The sequence below is a fragment of the Artemia sp. Qi Xiang Cuo genome, chromosome 16 (genome assembly GCF_049724085.1).
Source record: "Artemia sp. Qi Xiang Cuo chromosome 16, ASM4972408v1, whole genome shotgun sequence".
NCBI classification, from domain to species: domain Eukaryota; kingdom Metazoa; phylum Arthropoda; class Branchiopoda; order Anostraca; family Artemiidae; genus Artemia; species Artemia sp. Qi Xiang Cuo.
The window spans coordinates 32,884,944-32,910,171 of NC_142809.1; the positions used below are offsets into that span (position 1 = coordinate 32,884,944).

General features: G+C 35.0%; 1 protein-coding gene across 1 annotated transcript in view; it reads left to right on the forward strand.

Annotated features, from left to right (window-relative positions):
• Positions 1 to 25,228, forward strand: part of LOC148942806 (kinesin-like protein KIF3B) — a 154,197-nt gene that overhangs the window by 27,945 nt on the left and 101,024 nt on the right. Inside the window, exons 7-9 of the mRNA XM_089102624.1 lie at positions 3,339 to 3,471; positions 6,221 to 6,411; positions 10,286 to 10,491. Of these exons, the coding sequence (XP_088958750.1) occupies positions 3,339 to 3,471; positions 6,221 to 6,411; positions 10,286 to 10,491 (530 nt within the window). The remainder of the gene's footprint in view (positions 1 to 3,338; positions 3,472 to 6,220; positions 6,412 to 10,285; positions 10,492 to 25,228) is intronic.

The following is a 25,228-nucleotide window of genomic DNA, read 5'->3' on the forward strand; positions in this document are numbered from 1 at the left end:
CCAATAAATCTAAAACCTAGAGTAATAAGTAAACTCTTACAAAATAAATAAATTAAACAAAAGCTGTGTCATTTATATCTACCCTACCAAATGGTATGGTAGCAATATGAAAACAATGTAAAATAACATATGAAAATGGTATGTTCCAAAGTTTAATAAAATAAGCTTTACACAACGAATTGTCAGCAACAAAAATAAAACGTAAGAAGATAGGGGGGAGGGGGTCATTTGTTTAATATTTCAGCTAGATAGAAAAAACAGTTCTCGCTTAACAACAACAAAAACATCAGTTTTCGTTTTCTTTTTTCATCATCGTTTCTCGCTTTTTACTTATAATGTTCCTCTTTTGCTTTCATTTCTCCTTCTTTTAAAATTGTTTTATTTTGAGTTAGTTGTCGACTTTACAAGATGTAAAAGCTAAATATAAAAAAAGGAGAAAAAGGCGCAAATACATTTGGATTGTTTTTGGATTTCCGTTCATATCGTTTCCTAATTTTAATAATTAGTGTACCTTTTTTTTTTTTAATAGCATTTATGTTTCTTTGTTCAAATATCGTAGTAAAATGCTGTGAAATACATCACAAAACTGTGTATGGGGGATAGGGTGGCTGAAACTATCATAATAATGTGCTATATATATTTAAAAAAAGAGCTAAAATTATATAGTTAGATTAGTTTTCAGAACATAGCCAAACCGTTTATGGTGATTAAAGAGCGATCATCGTCCATGGTGTACACAATTCTGAAAGTGGAAGTTTGAAAACCATTTACAAGATTCTACTCTTTATGCTGGCTCCAAATCTGTAACAGTGACTTAATGTTTAGACTAGTTATAAGCATTTGAAAATGTAAAAAAAGGGGAAACAGAGGACGCATAGTCTGGTAAGAAGTATACCAGCAAATTGAGCGTGTCTGAGAATCTAAAACGGAGGTTCAGGTCACAAGTAGCCGTAAACAATTGCAAATACTGTTGCGAAATTTTCAATGATCATAAATTGCAAATCTAGCTGAAAATTTGAGCTCTATTAACTTTTTGAGTGACAAGAGATCATGCCACAACAAAAAGCCAATTTTGGCCATTTTGTCCTCTCAAACTAAAAAATTCAGCATAATTTTTGGCAAAATGCCATTGAATGGAAATCCGAAATATTGTACTAAATATTCCGATTTTTGGAGACATTGCCGCATTGTAGTGAATTTCAACTCTTAAACATACATGCAATCTATGTAAGATGAACTGTTTTACAGACGCTAATTTGAAAGCTTTATTCAAATTATTGTTTTGTACTGTTTCACAGGTTGACATTGTTACACATTCACTTCTATGGGTAAGCCTAGTGAATACTTTTTGTAGGGGCGAAAGGGAAAGGGGTGCATGAGACCTCAAAGACTGAATTTTAGGCCCAAGATTCCCAACATTTCATAAGAGGTCTTCGCGATCAAACTTGAGGGGACGAAAGGTTGCAAGTTAACCCATAGCTTTCTTTTATTAGAAGGAATATATATAAACTAAATGTTGAAAAGCGTAAAGTATTTAAACTTTTTAAGTGCCAACTAAAATTGTAAAAGTTTTTTTTTAATTTTTGTGTTTTGCTGTTGAATTGAGAAGGACAAGGCTAAATATGTTGAATGTTAAGAACTGATAAGTTGAAAATGAGCAGGAATGGTATAGTCACCTATTAGTGATTTTTATATGATAGGGTTTTTTTGTTGTTTTTAGGCCTAGTTGGGGTTGTGATCTCCTTTACAAGCTTAGCTTCTGGATTTTGTTATTTTTGGTTGATGAATAAACCCTAATTTAACTTTAAAAAAAAAAATAGATTAATAAAAGACTACTTACCACTTCTATGGTCCATTAACTTATCCTTTCTTGATTTCTCTTTCATAAATGAATAATATAGAAGGTGAGTTAAAGTAAAATAAAGAAATCAAGATTTTTTATTGCCAAGACGTCAGTTTCCATTGACTTGAATTCGAGATTTCTCCGGTCTTACCTATCCTTTTGTGCAGCGTTTGGCATTTTTATTTCCTTTTGCGCATTCTATTAATATATCTGGTTAACAGATATTTTTGTTTGGAAACCAGTATGCCACCCTGGATAAACCTTCTAGGATATGGCAGAAAGAGGATATTTGAGCCGTAAATTATGCGTTTTTGTTTCCTTCTTTTTTTCCTTCTTCTGGAAGCTTCTTCGGATTCTGTCCCATATAGGTTTTAGTTGTGTGTCTATTGTCTCCTTCATAATAGAGAGAGGCCAGGGCCACTTAAGTTGTAAGGGCCCTAATATATTGTTAAAATATCAATCTAAAAAAAACATAACCTTGTGAATATGACTTAGCATTAGTGATAAATCAATCAGCAGAGCTATACTTACATATCACCCAGACTACAAAAGGCCATGATTTTCAGCGTAATCCATACTTTCCATAAAGAATCTCCCCAGCCACCTAATAATGTCATAACTTCCGCTTCTAATTAAGTTTACTAGGCGTTTGTCATCGTTTTTCGCACACACAAAGACGGCATCTCCTGACTTTTTCAATGTTTCACACCTACATGTAAAATGAAATACACCCCCATTCAAGCCCCACCCATTGGGAATGGAAACATGTTCCTTTTAAAATGAATTAAATATTAAATATCTTAAATTTTAGCCCTCCTCTGACCAAACTAGTCCATTCATGGACTTTCATCATTATGGAGGCATTTTAAAGATACATTGGGAATTGTATTACCTTCAATTTTTCCACATATTTTCAACAGTCATGAATGTCTAAAGTGTAAGAAAGCGACTAAACCATTCGGGCAAAATTAAACGAAAAGTCAACTTAAAAAGAAATACGAAAAAAAGAAAGCTTATTAAAATGTGTTATAGATTGTATTTTTATTTATTTATTTTTTTTTTTTTTTTACAATGTTTTTACTGTCGAATCCTTTGCTATCCAAAAAGTGAAGTCGAAGGCTGGAGGAAAGTTGAAGTTGAATATTCGAATTTTGAAGAACAAATATTGTTAAAGAAAAATACACCAAAAAAAAAAAAAATTGTTGATGCTTGGTAATGTGATCGCGAAAATTTGGAGAATGTGCTCTCTATACTCTATGAAGTTTTATATCTGTATGATCATTAGCCAATTTACCCATGTATTGAAATTCTATGGTTAATTTTTGCTGAAGACTGTTGTTTTTGTTTTATTCCTGCGACAAAAGGCAGGGGCGGGGGCGACAGTTCCAACCTCTATGACTAGGATAAAAGTCAAGGTGAAGAATCTAGAAAATAAAATTGGAGTCTTGTTTTGCTTTTTTCATGATACTCACTTAACTTAAGTGTTTATTTTTAGGGGGATCGCTTCAAAGAAGCAACGAAAATAAATCTGTCTTTGTCAGCCCTTGGAAATGTGATATCAGCTTTGGTTGATGGTAAAAGCAGTCATATACCATATAGAGACTCCAAGCTCACTCGTCTTTTGCAAGGTAAGCGTACAGCAGTCCCTACATGAACCATTGGCAGGTCTAGAATATCGTAAGACATGGGGGAATTATGACAATTTTTTTTCTAGATAGATTCTCAAGGAAAACTTCATCAAAACCACGGGGAAGGGGGTGGTCGCCGAAAAGGTCTAAGAATGGCAAGTAAAACTGCAAAAAAAAAACGAAACTGCGTCCAGGACAAGACACTCTCCCCTGTATGGATCTGCTACCGAAGTAAGCTATATTATTAGCAACAATTCAGCTATGCCCAAAAATATTGACCGTTTCAATTTTAACTGCAGTTTTTTATGTATACTATCAAAATTATTTTGAAACTAAAAGCAAGAAAGTGACAGAAACGGGTAAATAACGTCTAATGAGGATAGGGTTTAACTACTGTACAAATAGACGCGGAATATTTGATTTCAGATCCACCCTTTGAATATTTGAATTCAAATCCGTGTCCCTTTTATCTTTCTTTTCTTCTTATTAATTTCATAGTGGAAAGATTGTCCTGGATGTGAACTGGGAAATATTCATCATCTATTTTTACTGTATTTTAGTGATGATAACAAAAAATATTTACCAGTTATTTGTCGTTTCTTTTCATTTGTTTTTCAATGGAAAGGCAACATGATCTAAGAAATTATTTATTTATTTTGACTTTTTTGGGTCTAGTTTATTTTATCAGTGGGAAAAAGAAGAATATTATCAAGTAGAACGATGAATATACACAGATCTGGTTATTTGGAGTTGGGTCAAAAAAAGTATATTTTATGGCAAACTATATCAATTTGTGTGGACAACACTTTTAATAAGTGAAAACAGAGAACTGTTTACTTATAGACTAGTGTGCATAGAAAAAGAAGTTCTGCCCTGAATTCCTTGTACTTAAGTTATTGTAACTGTTACTCCCTCAAAATATCAAGCCGAAATTATTGTCTGTATTTTGGTCACGAATATCAAGGCCTGGAAGATACTCCTTTTCTTGTATATGTGTTTTAAAGGATTAAAAGTGCATTTAAGATATAGGCATAAGATATTAGGTATTTATCTAAAACGAGGCTTGGCAACCTAATAATTATATTGCCGAAATGCCAAAGGCAGAATTGAGCGCAATACAAATTAAAATTAATAATTACAATACACATACAAAAAATAAACTTTTTTTGTAAAAGCACTAACATTTTTCCAAGATTTAAGTTCAGAATCTAGTGTGTTCCAGGTATTAGGATCATCGCTTCTGATAGAGAAACCTGCTCTTGTTATTGAGTCAATTTAAACTGCCAAGTCAATTAAACAGCCAGCTTCTGGCAATTAAATTGCCAGAAGTCAATTTAGACTGCTAGCTCTTAAACTGCCAGCTTCTGGCAATTAAATTGCCAGAGGTCAATTTAAACTGCCAGCTCTGCGGAAGCCAACATTTGATGCATGCTCACGGTGTCCTGTCTTTTTGTAGATTTATTTTGTATTCGGATTTATCTTTAACTTTGTGTAATCATGCAAGCTCACGAAGACTAAAAAAGGGCTTTCCGGGTCTATAAAGAACAGTTATTTGGTATGGAAAACGTCACTTTTGCTCCTTTAATCTCCAAGTGTTCAAGTAGGAAAAAGTCCACCATGCTATTCTCTGTCCTGCATTTAGATTCATGCGAACCGCTTCTTTATTGAAGAACGATTTAAATGCGGAGAAAGATATGCCAAGGCCGGTGTTACCCATCCAAGGGTATATATAACATTTCTGCAATGTGAAAGGCATCTGCTGCTGTTACAGATGCTATTCTGATTTTAAATGTTTAACAATAGTTTTAGTGTGAAAACTAAACCGTTTGTACCGGCTGAGAGTCTGTTTACCTGTATAAAAAAAAACAAGGTGGTCTGTCATTGAACATTCGATTTTTTTTCTTTTTATATGAGCCAATTTGACTAAGTCCATTCTGAAATTCATTGAAAATTATTGTTTATGCTCAAGCACATCACTAAAGAGCAAACAGTTCCAATGGTGGAAATATCCCTGTCCGATTATTTGTAAACCAATTGCAAGTAGAAACAAATGGGAAATTTTTGCTAAAGTCAGTAGAATCCCAAACTCTAAATGAATATGTCGGCCCTGTGTCCAAGGGCCGTCCTCGGCACAACACAAACGAAAATATAAAAGTGGAACTTACATTAAATTACGAACTTTAAAACTTATTTTTTTACTGTAAAAACAGCCCTAGCATCATGACTTCAATGAAGTTCAACCAAGAGTCCTGGTTGAACTTCGGTGAAGTCGTAGATTCCAAACAGGAGCCAACTTCAATAGGGAAAAAATCCCTATTGTTTCTACTTGTAATTGGTTGTTTATGATGGAACGGCAGTGTGATCTTCGTCGCTACTCCGATCATTTGTCATTTGAATTAAAACCAGCCATGAACTCTTTCGATTTTCTCAGCTGCTTATTTTGCAAACTGGGTTAAGCTAGCTTATCAGTGTTTCAAATTTCACAAGAGAGTAAGAAAACCGGGGAAAAACTTTCTTGTTTTGACTGCTAATAATGAAAAGAGATAGGAGCAAGATTTTTTTCAGACCTAAATTCTAAAATATATCCCATTTCTAAAGTAATATAGAACTATTTTTATCATCATTTAGTGTCTGCGTTTCATCATGTCGTTCTAGACTATTTTATTTTAAACTTAACACACAGCTGAGGGATTTGTGTTGATTTAGTTGTGTTACCTATATTGCCTGCTTTAAAGAATTTGTTCCACAGATTCCCTGGGTGGCAACTCAAGAACCGTAATGGTGGCAAATATTGGTCCAGCTTCATATAACTACGATGAGACATTGACGACATTGCGTTACGCTAGTCGTGCCAAAATGATTAAAAACATACCTAGAATTAATGAAGATCCCAAAGACACTTTGCTCCGACAGTATCAAGAAGAAATTATAAAATTGAAGGTAATTGCATAATTCAAGTTACGTTAACACAGTTTCAAGGTTTGCGAGGCAAGGAGAGTTAAAGTTTCTGCTTCCGCAGTTTTCCTGCAACGTTAAATAGAGACAGACGTGGCTTTTGAATATTGTCTTTGAACCTTAAAGATATTTATCCTTTCCTTGTTATGATTATTATGAACTGATTCCTTATTTTTATTTATACTAAATTGATGTATTTAGAAAATTACTAATTGTTGAGTCCATCGTTGATATTAAGAAAAACTGCTAAAGTGTAATCTTTTCCTAAAACTTGACAAAATCCTAATCTTCTGAATTTGCTATTTTTAGTTTTTGAAACTTTAACGTCATAGCAATTGACTGACTTTTAAATTGGTCAGTTTATATGGAATTTCTTTTAAAAAAAATAAGGACTAGTGCCCCAAAATAGACCCAACTTTTCAGTAATCCAATTTGACCAGTTACAACGTTAAATTTGCTTCCACTCATTTCAACTGCAAAAACACGTCTGGAGACATCTGGGGTACATTGTTTTAAAACCAGCAGTGTCTCTTCTTTCCTAGTTTCTTGTGTTTTTTTTTGTGTCGTTGAGCTGGTTGAATAGACAACTGAATGACGTAGGATGGCTATATCTCATCTGTGTCAACGCAGTAGCGTATACTAAGTACTGTGTGATGTTTCAGATCAAAAATTTAAGGTAGTCATTTTTCAGAATGATCAAAAGGTCCTAAACACATCTGGGGACAAAAACACGTCTGGGGAAATCTTGGGTACATTGTTTATAAAGCATCAATGTCTCTTCTTTCTTAGTCCTTTATGGTTTTTTGTGTCGTAAAGCTGGTTAAATAGGCAACTGAATGACGTAGGGTGGCAATTTCTCATCTGTGTCAGCACAGCAGCGTATATCAAGTGTTGTGTGATGTTTTAGATAAAAAAATTAAGGTAGTCTTTCCCTCAGAATGATCAAAAGGTCCTAAACATGTGCCTTGAGAGGGGGGGGGGAGTACATAAACTATGCGACCCTAAGGGGAAAGGACACAAAATTATGCAGCACCCTGCTCTTCACATATAAATTTTATTAGAAAAGATGGACATGTGTGAATGCAAGGATTCTCAATCTCTGGGTAAAAAAGAGCTAAGTTGACACTGCGAATGATTCGGTGCAGGAACAAGGTAAGTTCTGATTCAGTTCAAAAATGAGGGAGATTTTGGACTCCTTGCCAAAATGATCTAAATTTTGATATAGACTTTGTTTCGTTTTTATTATTTGACCGACTAGTTTTTTTTTTTTTTTTTTTTTTTTTTTTTTTTTTTTCTTAATTGCTAAGCATTAAGGATTAATGCTACATGGCAACAACTCGGAGTTTATGAACACCTGCCACTATCTAATTATTCATCTTGTTTGGATTGAACACTATATATTTTTTGCCTAGCTTAGAACGCTTCTGAAACGCTTCTCAACGCTTCTGAATGCCGAGGCAGTTGCTCATCCTGACCCTGATCTGATTCAAGTAGCAATGACCACACCCGAGGCTACTTCCGACCTCGTATCGCAACTGTTTACCACCTTTGAGATCCAAAATGCTGTAAAATGGTTAAATGATAATCGAGCCCCTGATGTCAGTGGTATTTCAGCAGACCTCCTCAAATATAGGGGTGCAGCGATGATTCTGTGGCTCCAGCTAATCTTCTCAGTTGTATAAACAATGGAATGCATACTGAACGAATGGTGTGCTATCATCATACTGCCATTCTGGAAACTCAAGGCCAGCCGTCAGATCTGCTCCAACTATCGTGGGATCACGCTTCTCTCCGTTCCTGGTAAGCTCTTCACCATGTCACTCCTGGACAGGTGCTCCATCTCTTTGCGTAGAAAGAGAATAATCTAGCAAGCCGGTTTCATGCCCGGCAGGTCGATGACGGAGCAAATGTTCACTATGCACCAGTTGATCGAGAAGGCGCGAGAGTTCCACCGAAAACCGTACATCGCATTCGTGGACTTTAAGGCTGCCTTCGATTCTGTTGATCGCCATTAACTTTGGCTGATACTAAGAAATATGGGTCTATCCAAGAAATATTGCTCACTCTTTGAAAAGCTGTATGAGGATACGGAAAGCTGCATGCAAGTCAATGGAAGACGCAGTCCCACATTCTCGGTGAAGACTGGCGTCCGGCAAGGTTGCACCTCCGCTCACGAGCTTTTCAACTACGTCATAGACCATGATATGACCAGCACGACTAATCACCGTCAGTTCAGATACCGGCTACTAGCTGATGCTGAGTTCGCCGACGACATAGTACTAAACACCGTCAAAGACGTCACCAAATTTCTCCAGATGCTATCAGAAGAAGCCTCGAAAGTTGGACTGAAGATCAGCTGGCAGAAAACCAAATTTATGCTCCTTGAGCCCCCCCCGTCCCGTTCTACTGTAAAGGAAGTCAATCTCTGAAGCAACCGAGTAGATGTGGTTGAAGACTCCACTTACCTGGGATCTATTCTGTCGAAGGATGGCTTGATCACAAAAGAGCTTAAATCTCGAATTGCCAAAGCTTCAGCACTTGTTGAGAGGCTTAGCAGCATCTGGCTAAAGCCAAACATAAGCCACTTTACCAAAATGCGCATTTACAATGTGTCATTCAGCACCGTCCTGCTGTATGGTAGCGGAGACGTAGACAGCTGCAAAATCTATCCTCAGCGACGTCGATGTCGCTCAGACGAAACATCTCCGAAGAATCGAAAGACTTCACTGGACTGACTATGTTAGCAACCAGACTCTCCTGTCACGTACGGCTCAAACTCCTTTCTCGACGCATCTTGCCCAGCGTACTGTTCGGTGGTACGACCACCTCCTTGGCATGCCACGTGACGCCCCAGCACGGGTCGCATTCGACTTCGACTCCACCCTACACGGATGGAAGCGACCCAGAGGACGCCCACCCACTAGGTGGAAAGACAAAGCCGATGAATTCCTCACCCAAGCCCATATCCCGGTGGAAGAAGCTGCGTATCTGGCAAGCGATAGGTCAACCTGGAGGCGCCTAGTCTCATCGTTCTCTACACCGAACCCTCGGCAGGAGCCTTAAGTCAAGTAAGTTAAGTAAGTAGCTTAGAAACCATTGGTCAGTGTGGATCAAGAGTTACAGTTACTTTTTTTTATAATATATTGAATGCGTAAAACAAAATGATTAGTTGGAATGTTGTAGAAAAATACTCTTTGATGGGTTCAAAAGATTTATGTTTTTTGAAGTTCTGAGTGCTGAACTAAGCTCTGACTTTTTGCCTCTTGAACTGAAAGTTTTTATATTACTTTTTTTTTTTTTACTGCAGTCCAATTTCAAAAATTTAATTGAAATCAAACAATGAATGAAAAAGCAAAATACTCATTTAACACATATATCAGGTTAGGCCAACTCGTGGGGTATGACATGTAATTGAAATTACTGATAAGACTGCTAAGGCACCAAAAGTTGCCTTTTTGGATCTCGGTAACAGTCGTCTTCCAGCACAGTTACAGCTTAATAGCATTAGAAATGAAGGTCGAAAACTCAACTCTTAGAAACCCTGATTTTCTTTTATTTTTTTTGGCGACGCGGTAACTTGAAAAATGGATATTATAGTTTTTGATTTGAACCACCTCCTATCTTTGTGTATACTGCAGCTGGTGTATATACCCGCCTTTTTTTTCTCTTTTTTTTTTATTTTTTTCTTTTTTTTTTCTTTTTTTTTTTATACTGAAAATAGACTATTACGGGCAGAAAACCGAGGTAATTTCTAAGACTCCATCCTTTATACTTCCTTGTCTAAATGGTGAAAACGCACTTTATTTTGTAAAGAATTCCTATCGAAGTATAAAAAAAAGTGTATTTTCCTCTTTGTCAGTCTTATTTGGAAAGCAAGCGTGAGCGTAGCGGAAATCGCGAGAGAAGAAAAAGAATTGACTATGACAGTGATGACAGTGGTGCAACTTCTGATCCAGAAGTAATGTATGAAGCAGAAAGGGATGCCATAATGGGAAACAGCCAGCTTCTTGAAGAGGAGAAAAGACGTCTTCTCGCTGAAGTTGAAGCTAAAGTCGTAGAATTAAGGTAACTGTCTAAACTACTTCTTTGCTGACACTAATTTCTCCATTTTATTGTAAGAAGTTTTAATACGATGTACAATGAAATCAAAGGTATCGTATTCACGCAATAGTGTTGACTTAGTAAAGAACGACATCTTCCATGTGTTGTTTTATTTATTTGACTTCTTTGTCCTAGCCTCATAATATAAAACAGAGTTACGTCGAAAATTGGGAGATGTCTGATGCTTGATGTGCTGCTGGGCACTCCCGCTGCCCCACATGGAATCAAACCTAAATTTCAAGCTACTACGAAAAACAAACTCATGTGTTATTTTTACTTATTTGACTTCTTTCTCCTAGCCTCATCATATAAAACAAAGTTTGGTCGAAAATTGGCAGAGGGCTCATGTCCGATGCTTGATGTGATGTTGGGCACTCCTGCTGCTGCGCATGGAATCAAAGCTACAACTGACAACTCACTGCAGCATCAAGCCACCTGAGGCCAACATTTACGCACGCTCCTTGTCCATCCCAATCTATTTAAAGCCTCCCTCCTTACACCCTCCCTAAAAATTCCCTTATCCTTTAAACCTTTCCTTACGACATCCTCCCACCCCAACCGAGGACGACCTACTTTTCGTTTGGCCCTAGACGCCACAAGGACAATCTTTGGAAATCTGTAATCCTTCATCCGCAGAACTTCCCCTAGCCATCTCAACCTTTCTCTCATTATAGCCCTAGAAAGTGGGATTGGACCAGAGTTTTAGCACAGCTTACTATTTGAGATATGGTCAATCAGTCGAGTACCTAAAACATTCCGTAGGTAATTCCTCTGGGAAACATCTAGCAAAGCCTCCTCCGTCCTTTGGAGCGCCCAATCTTCAGAACCATACTTGACCACTGTAATTACTGTAGCTTCCATTATTATAATCTTGGATCACAGACTTATCCTCCTATTCTTCTAAATTATTTTCAACTGTGAAGAAAAAGCCTGGGCCTTGGCTAATCTACAATTAGTGTCTTCACTGCACCCACCGTCTCTACTAATAATACTACCTAGGTAAGTGAAGCTGTCCATTTGATCGGTCTTCTCGTTACCCAACATCACCTCTTCACCTTCACTTATTCCTAGCCCTAGCGACTTAGTCTTTTTAACATTAGTTTTCAAACCTATTCTTGTACATTGAAGTCGAAAAAGTTCAAAAAGTTCATTCATTTTGCTAACACTTTCATCTAGGATGCTTAAACCATCAGCATAATCTTAGTCCAGGAGAATTTTACTTCCCCATTTGGTTCCGTTTTTGTCTGTGCTTATTAGGACAAAGCCCATCAAAATGATCCATATAAACGGGTATAGAACGCAACCCTGCTTAACTCCTGATTTAATACGAAATCAGCTTCTCAGCTCAATTTCCTACCTTAACCGCAGGAGTTTTATTCTCATATATGGCACTAATCACTTTAATGTTTTTGTGTGGTATACCAAACAAGAATAGGGCCTTTGCTAAAGATCTTAGATCAGCTGAATCAAATGTTTGCTCATAATCTATAAAACTAAGGACTACGATGTCTGATGACTCAGTCACTTCTCAGTTATTAATCTAAGAGTGAAAATTTGGTCGACACATCCTCTGCCCTTTCTAAAACCGCACTGTTCTTCTCTTAAAACTTTATATACAGCATCTCTAAGTCTAAATGTATCATCATACTAAGTAATTTGCTACCTATAGAGACCAGCCAAATGCCTCTATAATTACCACACCTAATTTTATCACCTTTCTTATAGAGGGGTTTAATTAAAGTTTCTCTAAAATTGCTAGGTACTTCCCCTTTTTCAAAAACTATATTCGTAATCTTTAGTAGCTTATTTCTAACCTCATACCCACCATATTTAAGAAACTCATTTACCACCCTTGCAGCACCTGGAGCCTGTACTGTCGCTAATTCTGTCTCATAAAACAAATCTTTCTTCACATCCAAAGTGTCACAAACATTTTCATTCTTTCCTGTATCTTTATCTGTAACTCCATCATGGTTTAGCACATTTTCAAAATGTTCTACCCACCTCTCTTTAACCGTTTCATTATCACTAATTGCGGCCTTATTCCTATCTTTAACTGAGTTAAGTCCAGATTGACTATTCTCTTTTAATTTATTAACATGCTAGTACAATATTTTACTATTATGCCGTCTGGTTGCATCTTCTAGATCTTCGGCAGTTTTATCCATGGCCTCCATTTCGCATCTCCTTAGTTCATATTTTAATGCTTTCTCCCCTTCCTTTACATCCTCTTAGTTTCATGTAATCTATCACTCAAATGAATCTTGTACAAGCCACTCTGCCTCTCTATTAAACATAAAGTATTTTCACTAGTATTCCTAGCTGAATTTCTAACTTTCTTTCATAAGACACCATCTGAAACTTCATAAACTATTTTCTTGAAATTTTTCCATCCATCTAAATTTTCAAATTTTAAACTCTCCTATTTGGTATTCAACCGTTCCTGAAAAGTTTCTCTCAAATTCTTATCCTGGAGTCTGCCAATGTCATAACTTCTCGGAAGGTTACCTTTCCTACCTTTCCTAATTTCCTTTCCTACAGTTACCTTTCCTAAATTTCAGCTTCGTATTAACCCTAGACACTACTAGATGGTGATCTTTACATTTAACTTCAATGACAGCACTCCTATATACCCTAATATCTTGTATTGATCCTGCCAGTCTTTGGTTTATAATAACATAACCAATGAGGTTAGCTGGCTTACTTTCATCTGAATACCATGTTAACTCATGAGTCATTTTATGACCAAATACTGTGCTACTTATAACTAGATTTTTATACGTACAAAATTTCAGCAGTCTATTGACTGTTGACTATTTCATTTACGAAACTCATCCAATTAACATTAAGCACAAAAGGGAAGACATGTGCCTCCCAGAGAAGGCACAATGCGCCTGATAACAGACGGTTGCAACCCTTTGACTCTTAACCAGTTATTCAATCAATTAAAAACAAAAAATGCTCTGTCTCACTATATCTTTTTAAAAAAAAAAAGAATCTAATCAAATTAAATTTCCCCACAAAAAAAAACTCAATTCAATTTCAATAAAAGAAAAGAAGATGAATACACTATATTTTCTCATTTAAAAATTGCTTCTCCAGTCTCTTTTTAAACAAACCAGTGTGTCCAGTGTCCCTAATGCTAGTTGGTAAACCTTTCCAAATATCTGGTACTAAATAACAGATCGTGAAGCTGGCACGTGTGGCGTCTCGATACTCGACAAAGAAATTATCTGCATTCCTCGTGTTATATTCGTGGAGGGCACTATTAACGCGAAGGAACTGCTAAAAGCTGAAGGGCCTACATTATTCCAACATTGACATATAAAAATTGTAGCTTGGTAACATCGAATTTGTCTAACATTAAGCACCCTCAATCGTTTACAACAAGACACTGTGACATAGGCATTTTCCACATAATTACGTAATCAACAAAATACTTTTTTCTGAACAAATTTATACTCTTCTGAAATTCACATAAAAATTACTTGAACAAATGACACAACCATAAGAAATGTACGGGCTCACTATTGCATGGTAGAAAGTTAAAAGGGCCGATAGCGGTAAAACATTTTTCAATCTGCGTATCACTCCTAAACCTCTTGCAACTTTTGCTGCGACTAGATCACTGTACTGCTTCCAAGATAAATTACAATCAAGGGAAAAACCAAGATTTTTTGCTGGTTGCGCTTGCAACAAAGCTTTACCGTTAAAAACACTTTTTTTTATCTCTACCGACATGGGCGTTAAAATCTAATAAAAACACTATATTTCTGCATTTGACCCTGTCTATTTGTTCCTGTAGCTGTAACTATCTCCGTCAGTCGGTCCTAATGGGGCATATACTATACTATCATGCTGATACCCTGCGCTTTTTTTCATAAAGTGAATGACAAGCATTCTATTATTAACACCTTCCCAACCTATTCAAGACTTAGAAACTTCCTTATTCATTATGAGCCCTATTCCATGTCTATGTACCCTATCCTTCCTGCCTGAGTAAATGAATTCCATATCACCTTATTTCATGTTTTCTACCCCTGAGATATGAGTTTCTGAATGTTCTAATAAGGACTTTTAGAAGCGTCTGAAGTTTGAAGTGTCAGTTCGAAGCGTCTGAATTCGTCAGTCAAAATGTCGATACTATAGTTATTTTTTAACGTTGTGTCATTCAAAGTCACGATTTTTATATTCTTAAGTCATTGAAACTATTTTGTCCTCAGACCAGTGCAGGAGGGGGACTAACACATCTTCTCAGGTCTACACGAAGCGCTTAAACCGGCTTAGAATCAGACAGCAAGAAGTCCCTGTGACCCCAGTTGAATAGGGGCTTTGTGCAATCATGGGCCCAACTTGGTCACAACATGCTTTTTCACACTTGACGATGCTCTTCTATCAACAAGAGTCGAAATCCTGCACTGACAATCTCAAGCCTACTACTTCCGACTCATTATATCAACAATTTGGCCCTATATACCAAAAAGTAAAGGCAGATAGTGTCGACGAAGCAAAAGGTGGTCGGACATTCCAAGCTTTTCTAGTTGAATAATTATGGCCCTGATTTCCTGGCTGAAACGCAGTATTAAAACAAGGTCCTAGATTACTATTCATCATCGAAATTTACTTTACTCTAGAAACGCAAACCAAACACCGGCACCACTCTGACTTTTCATACAATTCTCTGACTGAAACATGGCTGGGAACACGACCTAAAGTCCGCATAGCTTAATTCTGTAGCACATGAAGAGTACGGAGGTGGAAAAGAAACGCTTTCGACCAGATAGCACAACAGTAAAAAAGATATGGATGGAATAGAGAAAAATAAAGCATACGAATAATCATAGCTGAAAGTATATTTCTCAACTTTAACAGCATTTCAACATTACGGGAAATCTTGGGCTAATAACCTCAATATGTTTCCTAAAAGACGACATTTCATTTACATCCACTCCCAAAAACTTAACTTCAACATTTCTAGGAGCAATACCCTCACCTAAAGTTAAACCCTGAATTTAAGGTAATTATTTTTAAAACGACCATAAACAATAAATGATTACTTCAAGACATATAAATAGTCTTTTGGCCAATAGCCGGATTGGAATCTGACTTAAATCTACACTCATTGTCAACATTAGCTGATTCTCAATTATAGCCGAAACTTTAAATTCTGTGTCATCCTTATACATAGCTAAAGTTTTCCTAAGTGAAATTTCGCTTCCTATCTATCTACATGGCAGTTCAGTATCTAGAAAATCTACAACATTACGCAAATCATTAATAAGAAAAAATAAATCAAACCATGAAAATATGAAGGGCCGAGAGGAGATCCATGCGGCACTCCATGTTTCACCTCTCTAAACCAAGATATTCCACCGGTAACGGCGACACATTGTATTCTATTACTGAGGAAAGACTGGATGAATCCCAATGCATTGCCACGAACACTAGCATTGGCCAGCTTCTGAAGCAGTATTCCGTGGTTGACACAGTCAAATGCTTTCACAATATCCAGAAATAGTTAAGCAACTTTTCATATTACTATCTTGTGAATCATTGATTTATGTCGTGAGAAATAAACGCCCCTGCTTTATTGACATACTATTACGAAATCCGAATTGGATGTCATGAAAAAAAATTCAGACCACCAATAAACTTGTCAGTCTCCTACAAGAAAATTTTATCAGTAATCAGAGGCAACACTGTAGCGTTGCCTATAGTAGAGGCCATACGGCTCCAATGTTTTATTTTTTAATTAATTTTATTTATTATTAATTTAAAAAAAAATTCCGAAAAATAAGTTTTTCAAAGAAAAGGCCATTTTAAACTTAAGCTCAGGAGATTCAAATACCTGTTAAAATTCAAACTCAAAACGACCTGAAATTACTATTAAAGAATAAATGAAACTCAAAACGAACAGAAATTAAATAAACAATCATAGCAAAAAATATACAACAATTAATAATATAAATGAATAAATAAATCTTAAAGTGAGTAATTCTTAGATTGAATATTAAAATCAATCTTAAAACGAAAAAAAAATGGTTTTCTATTGAAGTATAAATGAAACTTAAAACGAACAGAAATTAAATAAACAATCAATGCAAACAAACATACAATATTTGTTAATGTAAATCAATAAATAAATCTTAAAATGAGTGAAACTTAAATTGAATATACAAATCAAGTTTGAATCGAATAAAAATAACTACAAACAAGAGTTTGGGTATCGCCTCACTGCAGAAGCCTAAAACCTGCTGCGTCGCCTTACTGAAAACTAAATGAGTCTTGAACAGTCTTGGAAAGTATAAACAAACTCAAATTGAATATTAGATATATAATGATATTAATTGTTGAAAGATCCATCAGTTCAAGATTTTTTTCACTGTAATTTTTATTTTCATTTTCAAAGCTGTAAGAACTGGAAAAAGAATAAATTTGTAATGTACGAGTAATTCGTTTTCAGTGAATCTCGAATGACGCAGAAGGCTTTAGGTTTTTACAGTTAAAGAAGGGGGCAGCATCCAAATTTTGTTTGTAGTGAAACTATATTTGCCTTGACCAATCTTGGAAAGAACTAATAAAATAAACTGAATATTTGATGCATAACGATATTAATTGCTGGAAGCTCATCAGTTCAAAATTTTACTGTAATTTTAATATTTATTTTCAATATTAAGGACAAAAGAAAACATTTGTAATATAATTCGTTTTCAGTAAAGCGCCAATGACGCAGTAGGTTTTAGGCTTCTGCAGTGAGGCTATACCCAAACTCTTCTTTGTAGTTATTTTTATTTGATTCAAACTTGATTTGCATATTCAATTTAAGTTTCACTCGTTTTAAGATTTATTTATTCATTTACATTAATATATATATTGTATGTTTGTTCGCATTTATTAATTATTTAATTTCTGTTCGTTTTAAGTTTCATTTATACTTTAATAGTAAAATATTTTTTTTCGTTTTAAGCTTGATTTTCATATTCAATCTAAGCATTACTCGCTTTTAGATCTATTTATTCATTTATATTATTACTTGTTGGTATGTTTTTTGCTATGATTGTTAATTTAATTTCTGTTCGTTTTGGGTTTCATTTATTCTTTAATAGTAATTTCTGGTCGTTTTGAGTTTGAATTTTAACAGGTATTTGTTTCTACTGAGCTTAAATTTAAAATGGCCCTAACTTTTCTGTGAAAAACTTATTTTTCGGAAAGTTTTTTTTTAATTAATTTTTGTTCGTTTTTGATTGCAAAAAGTTTCAAGTTTTTATTTCATGGGGGGGGGGTTGCTTACTGTCCGATTATTCTTGACATTATAAAACTGATCCAGAACTTTCAATTTAAATCAAATGAGGTTTTTTTCAAAGTCTATACGATTACCTCTCTGATAAAAACCTTATATATGAACAATAGACAGCTTTCATCACTTGTGGACAGCGATTGACAACAATGAATGGATTGAAAAAATAGCTCCAATATGGGGGTTTAGACCATTTCACTTGCTGACACAAAGAGATCATGACTGTTTGGAATTGGCCTTAATAGGATTTTGTGTGCCAAAGCAATTTTGCATCTATCACAGAGTATGTATTTTAACCTTAAAATTGTATAATTTTAATAGATTTACTGTGTGTTCTTCCCATACAAAACTTTAACTTATTAAAGTCTTTGGGGTGGGGGTGGCGTACTTGGCATAAAGAAGAAAACTTTAGCGTAGACGGTAGGAGAGGGGCAGGGTGAGGACGGAAACTCATCCAATACGGGGCGGAACTTCACTTATCTCCTCCGTTCCCGGTTTAGGAGATTAGACAGACTCATTGGGCTGTAGAATGTTGGACCGTTTGAGTTGTGGAAGACGTTAAAATACTCAAAAATACTTTATATTTTCAGTTATTGCAGGATTGATCTCACAGATTGTGGAATGGTGAGCCCCCTGGGCCATCATTTGGGTGAGCCTCAACTCAATATATGCAATTTTGATTAATTGTTCCGTGTTATGCGCATATATTACTCTATATATGTTATTTTGAGTTATACTTTTATCGCATTGCGTTCATTTTTAAGCCTTGAGATAAAAACTGAAACCGTAACTTAGACAGTGGTGGGGGGTAGTCTCCCCCCTCATGTGCATAATTGAGCAGCCACAGAGAAAGTAATAAAAATTAAATTAATCAGTCTTTTGAAAATGTCTTTTTTCAAAAGACACGAACAAAATCGTCTAAAGGAACCTGAAGTGCTATCTCTGACATTTCCGTTGATTTATTATTCCCGTTACATTCAGATGGAAAATTTAGAATATTATCGAACAGGTTTAGTCCTCCCCTCCCTGAATAATTCACATTTTGAAAACCCACCTCTGGGAAATTCCTCCCCCCCCCAAAGAACATTTTCTTTTCCTGCTGATAATTCCCCCCAGCAGAAATTTATTTATTAATTTACATTAATATCAGCACTAAATTTATTTATTGATTTACATTAATATCTATTGAATGTTTATTTGCATTGATTGTTTATTTAATGATTGTTTGATTGTTTATATGCCCCAGGGCATAACTTACAACGTCTACCCCCGGGCCCTGGTGGGGTGTGTCGACACCGGAGTTTTTTGTTATCAGAACTTTGAACTATTTTAACAAAATGTATATCTCAAAATTTTTATCTCATGAATTTAGGGCGTAGAGGAGGGGGGGCTAGTTGCCCTCCAATATCTTTTAACTCTTAAAAAGTGAACAAGAACTTTCAATTTCCAGTCAAATGGGAAGAGCATCCCTTCCATAAGAAATAATGGGAAGGATTCGGAGAATCCTTAAATTACAACCCTTGCCCTGAGGGCTGTGGGACAGTTGTCATCCTCAAAGACCTAATGTCCAGAACTTAAAACTACGTTTAATAAAATGGCTGTCTCAAAATTTTGATTGGATTTGTTTAGGGAAAAGTTGGCGTGAGAGGGGGGCTAGTTGCCCTCCAATCACTTGTGACTATTAAAAAGGGCACTAGCCCTTTGAATTTCCAATCGAATGAGCCTGTTTTGAAGCTTTTACGACAATGCCTTCTATAAAAACCTTATATGCCCCCAGGGCATAACTTAAAACCCTTGCCCTGAGGGTTGTGGGGGAGTGTCCTTCTCAAAAATATATTTTCTATCTGAAAATCAACTACGCTTAACAAAATGGCTATCTAACAATTTTGATTGGTTGTGTTTGGGGGAATGATGGGCGTGGGGGAGGGGCTAGTTGACATCCAATAATTTTCGACCATGAAAAGGGCACTAGAACTCTATATTTCCAATCGAATGAGCTCAATTTGAAGTTTCTATGACAACCACTTCCATATGAAGTGTCTCTGGGAAAAAAATAATAATATTAAATAAATAAATAATAAAACATTCGATCCGTGTGGCCCTTACTATAGGCCACGCTATAGCGGTGCCTCTGATTATTATTTTTTTTTTTCCCAGAGGCACTTCACATGGAAGGGGTCGTACCCTGGGGGTGTATAAGGTTTTTATAGAAGGCGATGTCGTAGAAACTTCAAAAACGGCTCATTCGATTGGAAATTCATAGGGCTAGTGCCATTTTTAATAGTCGAAAGTGATTTGAGGGCAACTAACCCCCCTCTCACGCCCACCTTTTCCCCAAAGACATCCGATCAAAATTTTGAGACTGCCATTTTATTAAACGTAGTTTTAAGTTCTGGAAATTAGGTCTTTGAGCATGACAACTCCCCCACAACCCTCAGGGCAAGGGTTGTAAGTTATGCCCTTGGGGCATATAAGGTTTTATATAGACAATATTGTTGTATAAACTTCAGATACGGCTCATTTGTTTTGAAATTGAAAGTTCTAGTTCATTTTTTTAGCGTCAAAAGATATCGGAGGGTAACCAGCTCCCCCTCCCCCTAAACCCTGTTTTCCCAAATGTATCCAATAAAAATTTTAAGATAGCTATTTTGTTAAAAATAGTGCAAAGATCATATAACAAAAATTCCGGTGTTGACACAGCCCACCAGTGCCCGGGGGCAGGCGTTGAAAGTTATACCCTGGGGGCATATATGGGTCGTATGGAAGGGATTCTCGTATAAACTTCAGAGAGGTCTCATGTGATTGGATATTGAAAATTCGAGCTCACTTTTTAATAGTCAAAAGAGATCCGAGGGAAGTTATCCCCTCCCCACGCCTTCTATTTCAAAACCCATATGATGAAACTTTCAACCCCTGCCCGGGGGCAGGCGTTGAAAGTTATGCCCTGGGGGCATATATGGAAGGGATTCTCGTATAAACTTCAGAGAGGGCTCATTTGATTGGATATTGAAAGTTCGAGCTCACTTTTTAATAGTCAAAAGAGATCCGAGGGAAGTTATCCCCTCCCCACGCCTTCTATTTCAAAACCCATATGATGAAAATTTTGAGATACATATCTTGTTAAAAAAAATAGCTCAAAGGTTGGATAAGAAAAACTCCGGTGTCAATACAACCCCCCACGGCACTGGGAATGGCGTTCTAAGTTATGCCCTAAGGGAATGTATGGTTCTTATGAAAGGGATACTCCTATAAACTTCATAGAGGGCTCATTTGATTGGAAATTGAAAGTTCTAGTTCACTTTTTAAAAGTCAAGAGAGTTGAACTAGCCCCCCCCCCCACGCTCTTTTTTCTAAAAACCGTCCGCTAAAAATTTTTAGATAGCCAGTTTTTTTTAAATTGTTTAAAAATTAGATAACAAACACGCCCCCCAGAGAACTGGGGTAGGCGTTGTTAGTTTTGTCCTGGGGCGTATATGGTTCTTATGAAAGGGATGCTTGTATAAACTTTAGAGGGGGCTCATTTGATTGGAAATTGAAAGTTCTAGTTCAATTTTCAAAAGTCAAATTATATCTGAGGACAACTAACCCCCCCCCACACCCTTTTTTCCCGAAGCCCATTCGATAAAATTTTTATAATATCCTTTTAATTAAAAATAGTTAAAAGGTCAGATAAGAAAAATTGCTGTATCAACGGAACCTGCCAGGGCCCGGAGAAAGGCGTTATGAGTAATGCTCTAGAGCATATATAGTTCTTATGGAAGGGATGCTCGTATAAACTTCGGAGAGGGCTCATTTGATTGGAAATTTAAATTTCTTCTTCACTTTTTAAGAGGAGTCGCTCTTACTATAAAGTTAGTTAACAAGAAATGTTTGAAATTTTGTAAAAAATCCCTCGAATCAACTATATCGATCCCTTATATAATTTAATGTAAATCCTTTATGTAAAACCTGATTACAAACAGGAAAAAGCGTGTGGCTTTTTCTTCTTTGGAATAGTAAAAGACGAACATCAAAGAATTAGACAGCTAACTAAGTCCATAATTTGTTATTTAACATAAAATTCATTAATAAGATATTTTGATATATCCTAAATAGTTTAGTGGTTATGATAGCTGACTCTCATCCAGTTGGCTTGAGTTTGATTCCCGGTACGGGAAATTTTTTCTTATGATGATTTCTTAAGGAATACAATTAAAATATTCATGAATATAATGATTCCTTTTATTACTTCAGTTACTATGAGCTACAGTTCGTTCCTTGATATAATAATTTCTTTTAGTTTGTGATTCAGCTATAAATAAAATCATGATACCGGTGATACTTACAAAATTCAAATTTAAAGTATCCATCCTTTATGTAAAATATTTGATTAAAAAACGGCGCTTCTTTAGAGCTGCTGCTTTCTAATCCTGCTTATATCGGGTTTTGGCAATCAATTTGAGAACGACTTTTTTTTTCTCATAGTGCTCTTTGTATGTGCAAGAAACCTGTTCGGATCAACTTTCATATCTTACCTTTTCCTTAAGTTTCTTTTTTCTTACTTTTGAAACCATTACAATAAATAATCTAAGGGAATAAATATTATCAAACAATTCGTGTTTAGTTCATGTATCAGGTAACAAAAACCTAACAAAAAATAAAACAAGTTTTAAAATTTTCAGGTATTTTTCTAGTTTAAATTAAAAGATTAAAATTATTGCTCAGATACCATATATATTTTTGCAGTCTATAACTTTAGCGATTCTGAACTGAAAACTAGAATAAAATAAAAACTGGTTTCTTCAATTTTTACTGTAAGGTTTACAGAGACAATTATAATCATCAATTGAAATTGAAATTGATGATTATAATTGTCTCCTGGAGCCAATTTTTTTTTTTGGCTAAACATCTTAAGTGCGTATTTTTGTGCTAAATTTCCATAGAGAAGAAATAAGGCTTTTTATTTTATTTTAAGTTTCAGTTCAGAATTGCTAAGTTTATTATGTAAACTGAATAAATATTTATGGTGTCAGAGCAATAATTTTAATTTTTTAATTCAAACTAGAAAAATACCTGAAATTTAAAAATTAGTTTTTTTGTTAGGTTCTATTACAATTGTCTCCCGGAGCCACCCTTTTTTTCTAAAGTGCGGAACTTCTGTGCTATATTTCCGTAGAAAAGAAATTCTTTTTTAATTTTATTTTAGTTCCTATTTCAGAATCACTTAAGTTATTATGTAAACTGCATAAATATTTACAGTGTCAGAGCAATAATTTTAATGTTTCAATTCAAACTAGAAAACTACCAAAAATTTTTAGAATTAGTTTTATTTTTGGTTTGATCAAATATACTCGGTACATCATTGTAAGGATATATTTTTATATTGATTTAATAATATCTAGATTATTGCAAATGTTTAGATTTAAAAAATATTCAATATTATACACCATATATATGTTCAGCATTATGCTACCGAAATATTCAGCATTACCAATCAATCATGTGCCAAATACATCAAGAATGAATGAAATAACTGAAACTACGATTCATGAAAACAATAAAATTACAAACAATGAAAAATTAGATGTGACAGATTTACCTACTCAGACAAAGCCATTAGATACGCCGGATCTTGATTTGTGGACACCAATCAATTGCTACCGATCGGATGTCTGCTATAATGAGTATAGAGGAGTCTACATTGCTGCTTTGGTAATAGGTGTGGTAATTGGAGTGTTCTTGTTGTGGGAGTTAATAGTTTGTATATTGTCTTGTTTTGGGGTCGGCGTTGGTTGCTGCAGTATTTGCTGTCTTCTATGCAAAGAATAAAATTAATTCTATAAAAAGGAGTTTGGTGAGGTGTTGTCAAACAGTCTGTGGTAGAAAACTGTATAGTAAGTACAAAGAATTTACGCAGTTCATTATAAAAGGGAACTAAGTTTCATCAGATATAGCTGAAAACCTAGTAAAGAACAAGCCACGGCATATCAGAGGCAATGCTGTAGCGTTGCCTATAGTAAAGGCCATACGGCTCCAATTTTTTATTATTTATTTAAAAAAAAACTTTCCTAAAAATAAGTTTTTCAAATAAAACTTAAGGCCATTTTAAACTTAAGCTCAGGAGATATGGATACCCGTAAAATTCAAACTCAAAACGACCAGAAATTACTATTAAAGAATAAATGAAACCCAAAACGAACAGAAATTAAATAAACAATCATAACAAACAATATACAACAAGTAATAATATAAATGAATAAATAGAGCTTAAAGCGAGTAATGCTTAGATTGAATATGAGAATCAAGCTTAAAACAAAAAAAATAGTTGGCTATTAAAGTATAAATGAAACTTAAAACGAACAGAAATTAAATAAACAATCAATGCGAACAAACATACAATATATATTAATGTAAATGAATAAATAAATCTTAAAACAAGTGATACTTAAATTGAATATGCAAATCAAGTTTAAATCAAATAAAAATAACTACAAACAAGAGTTTGGGTATCGCCTCACTGCAGAAGCCTAAAACCTACTGCGTCATTTGCGTCTTAATGAAAACCATATGAGTCTTGAACAGTCTTGGAAAGTATAAACAAACTCAAATTGAATATTAAATGTATAATGATATTAATTGTTGAAAGATCAATCAGTTCAAGATTATTTTTTTTTTACTGTAATTTTATTTTCATTTTCAATGCTGTAAGAACTTGAAAAGAATAAATTTGTAATATATGAGTAATTCGTTTTCAGTGAAGCGCCAATGACGCAGAAGGCTTTAGGTTTTTACAGTTAAAGAAGGGGGCAGTATCCAAATTTTGTTTGTAGTGAAATTATATTTGTCTTGACAATCTTGGAAAGAAATAATAAATTAAACTGAATATTTGATGTAAAATGATATTAATTGCTGAAAGCTCATCAGTTCAAAATTTTACTGTAATTTTAATATTTATTTTCAATATTAAGTACAAAAGAAAACATTTGTAATATAATTCGTTTTGAATAAAGCGCCAATGACGCAGTAGGTTTTAGGCTTCTGCAGTGAGGCGATACCGAAATTCTTGTTTGTAGTTATTTTTATTCGGTTCAAACTTGATTTGCATATTCAATTCAAGTTTCACTCGTTAAGATTTATTTATTCATTTACATTAATATAAATTGTATGTTTATTTGCATTGATTGTTTATTTAATTTCTGTTTGTTTTAAGTTTCATTTGTTCTTTAATAGCAAACTATTTTTTTTCGTTTTAAGCTTGATTTTCATATTCAATCTAAGCATTACTCGCTTTAAGATCTATTTACTCATTTAGATTATTACTTGTTGTATGTTTTTTCCTATGATTGTTTATTTAATTTCTGTTCGTTATGGGTTTCATTTATTCTTTAATAGCAATTTCTGGTCGTTTTGAGTTTGAATTTTAAC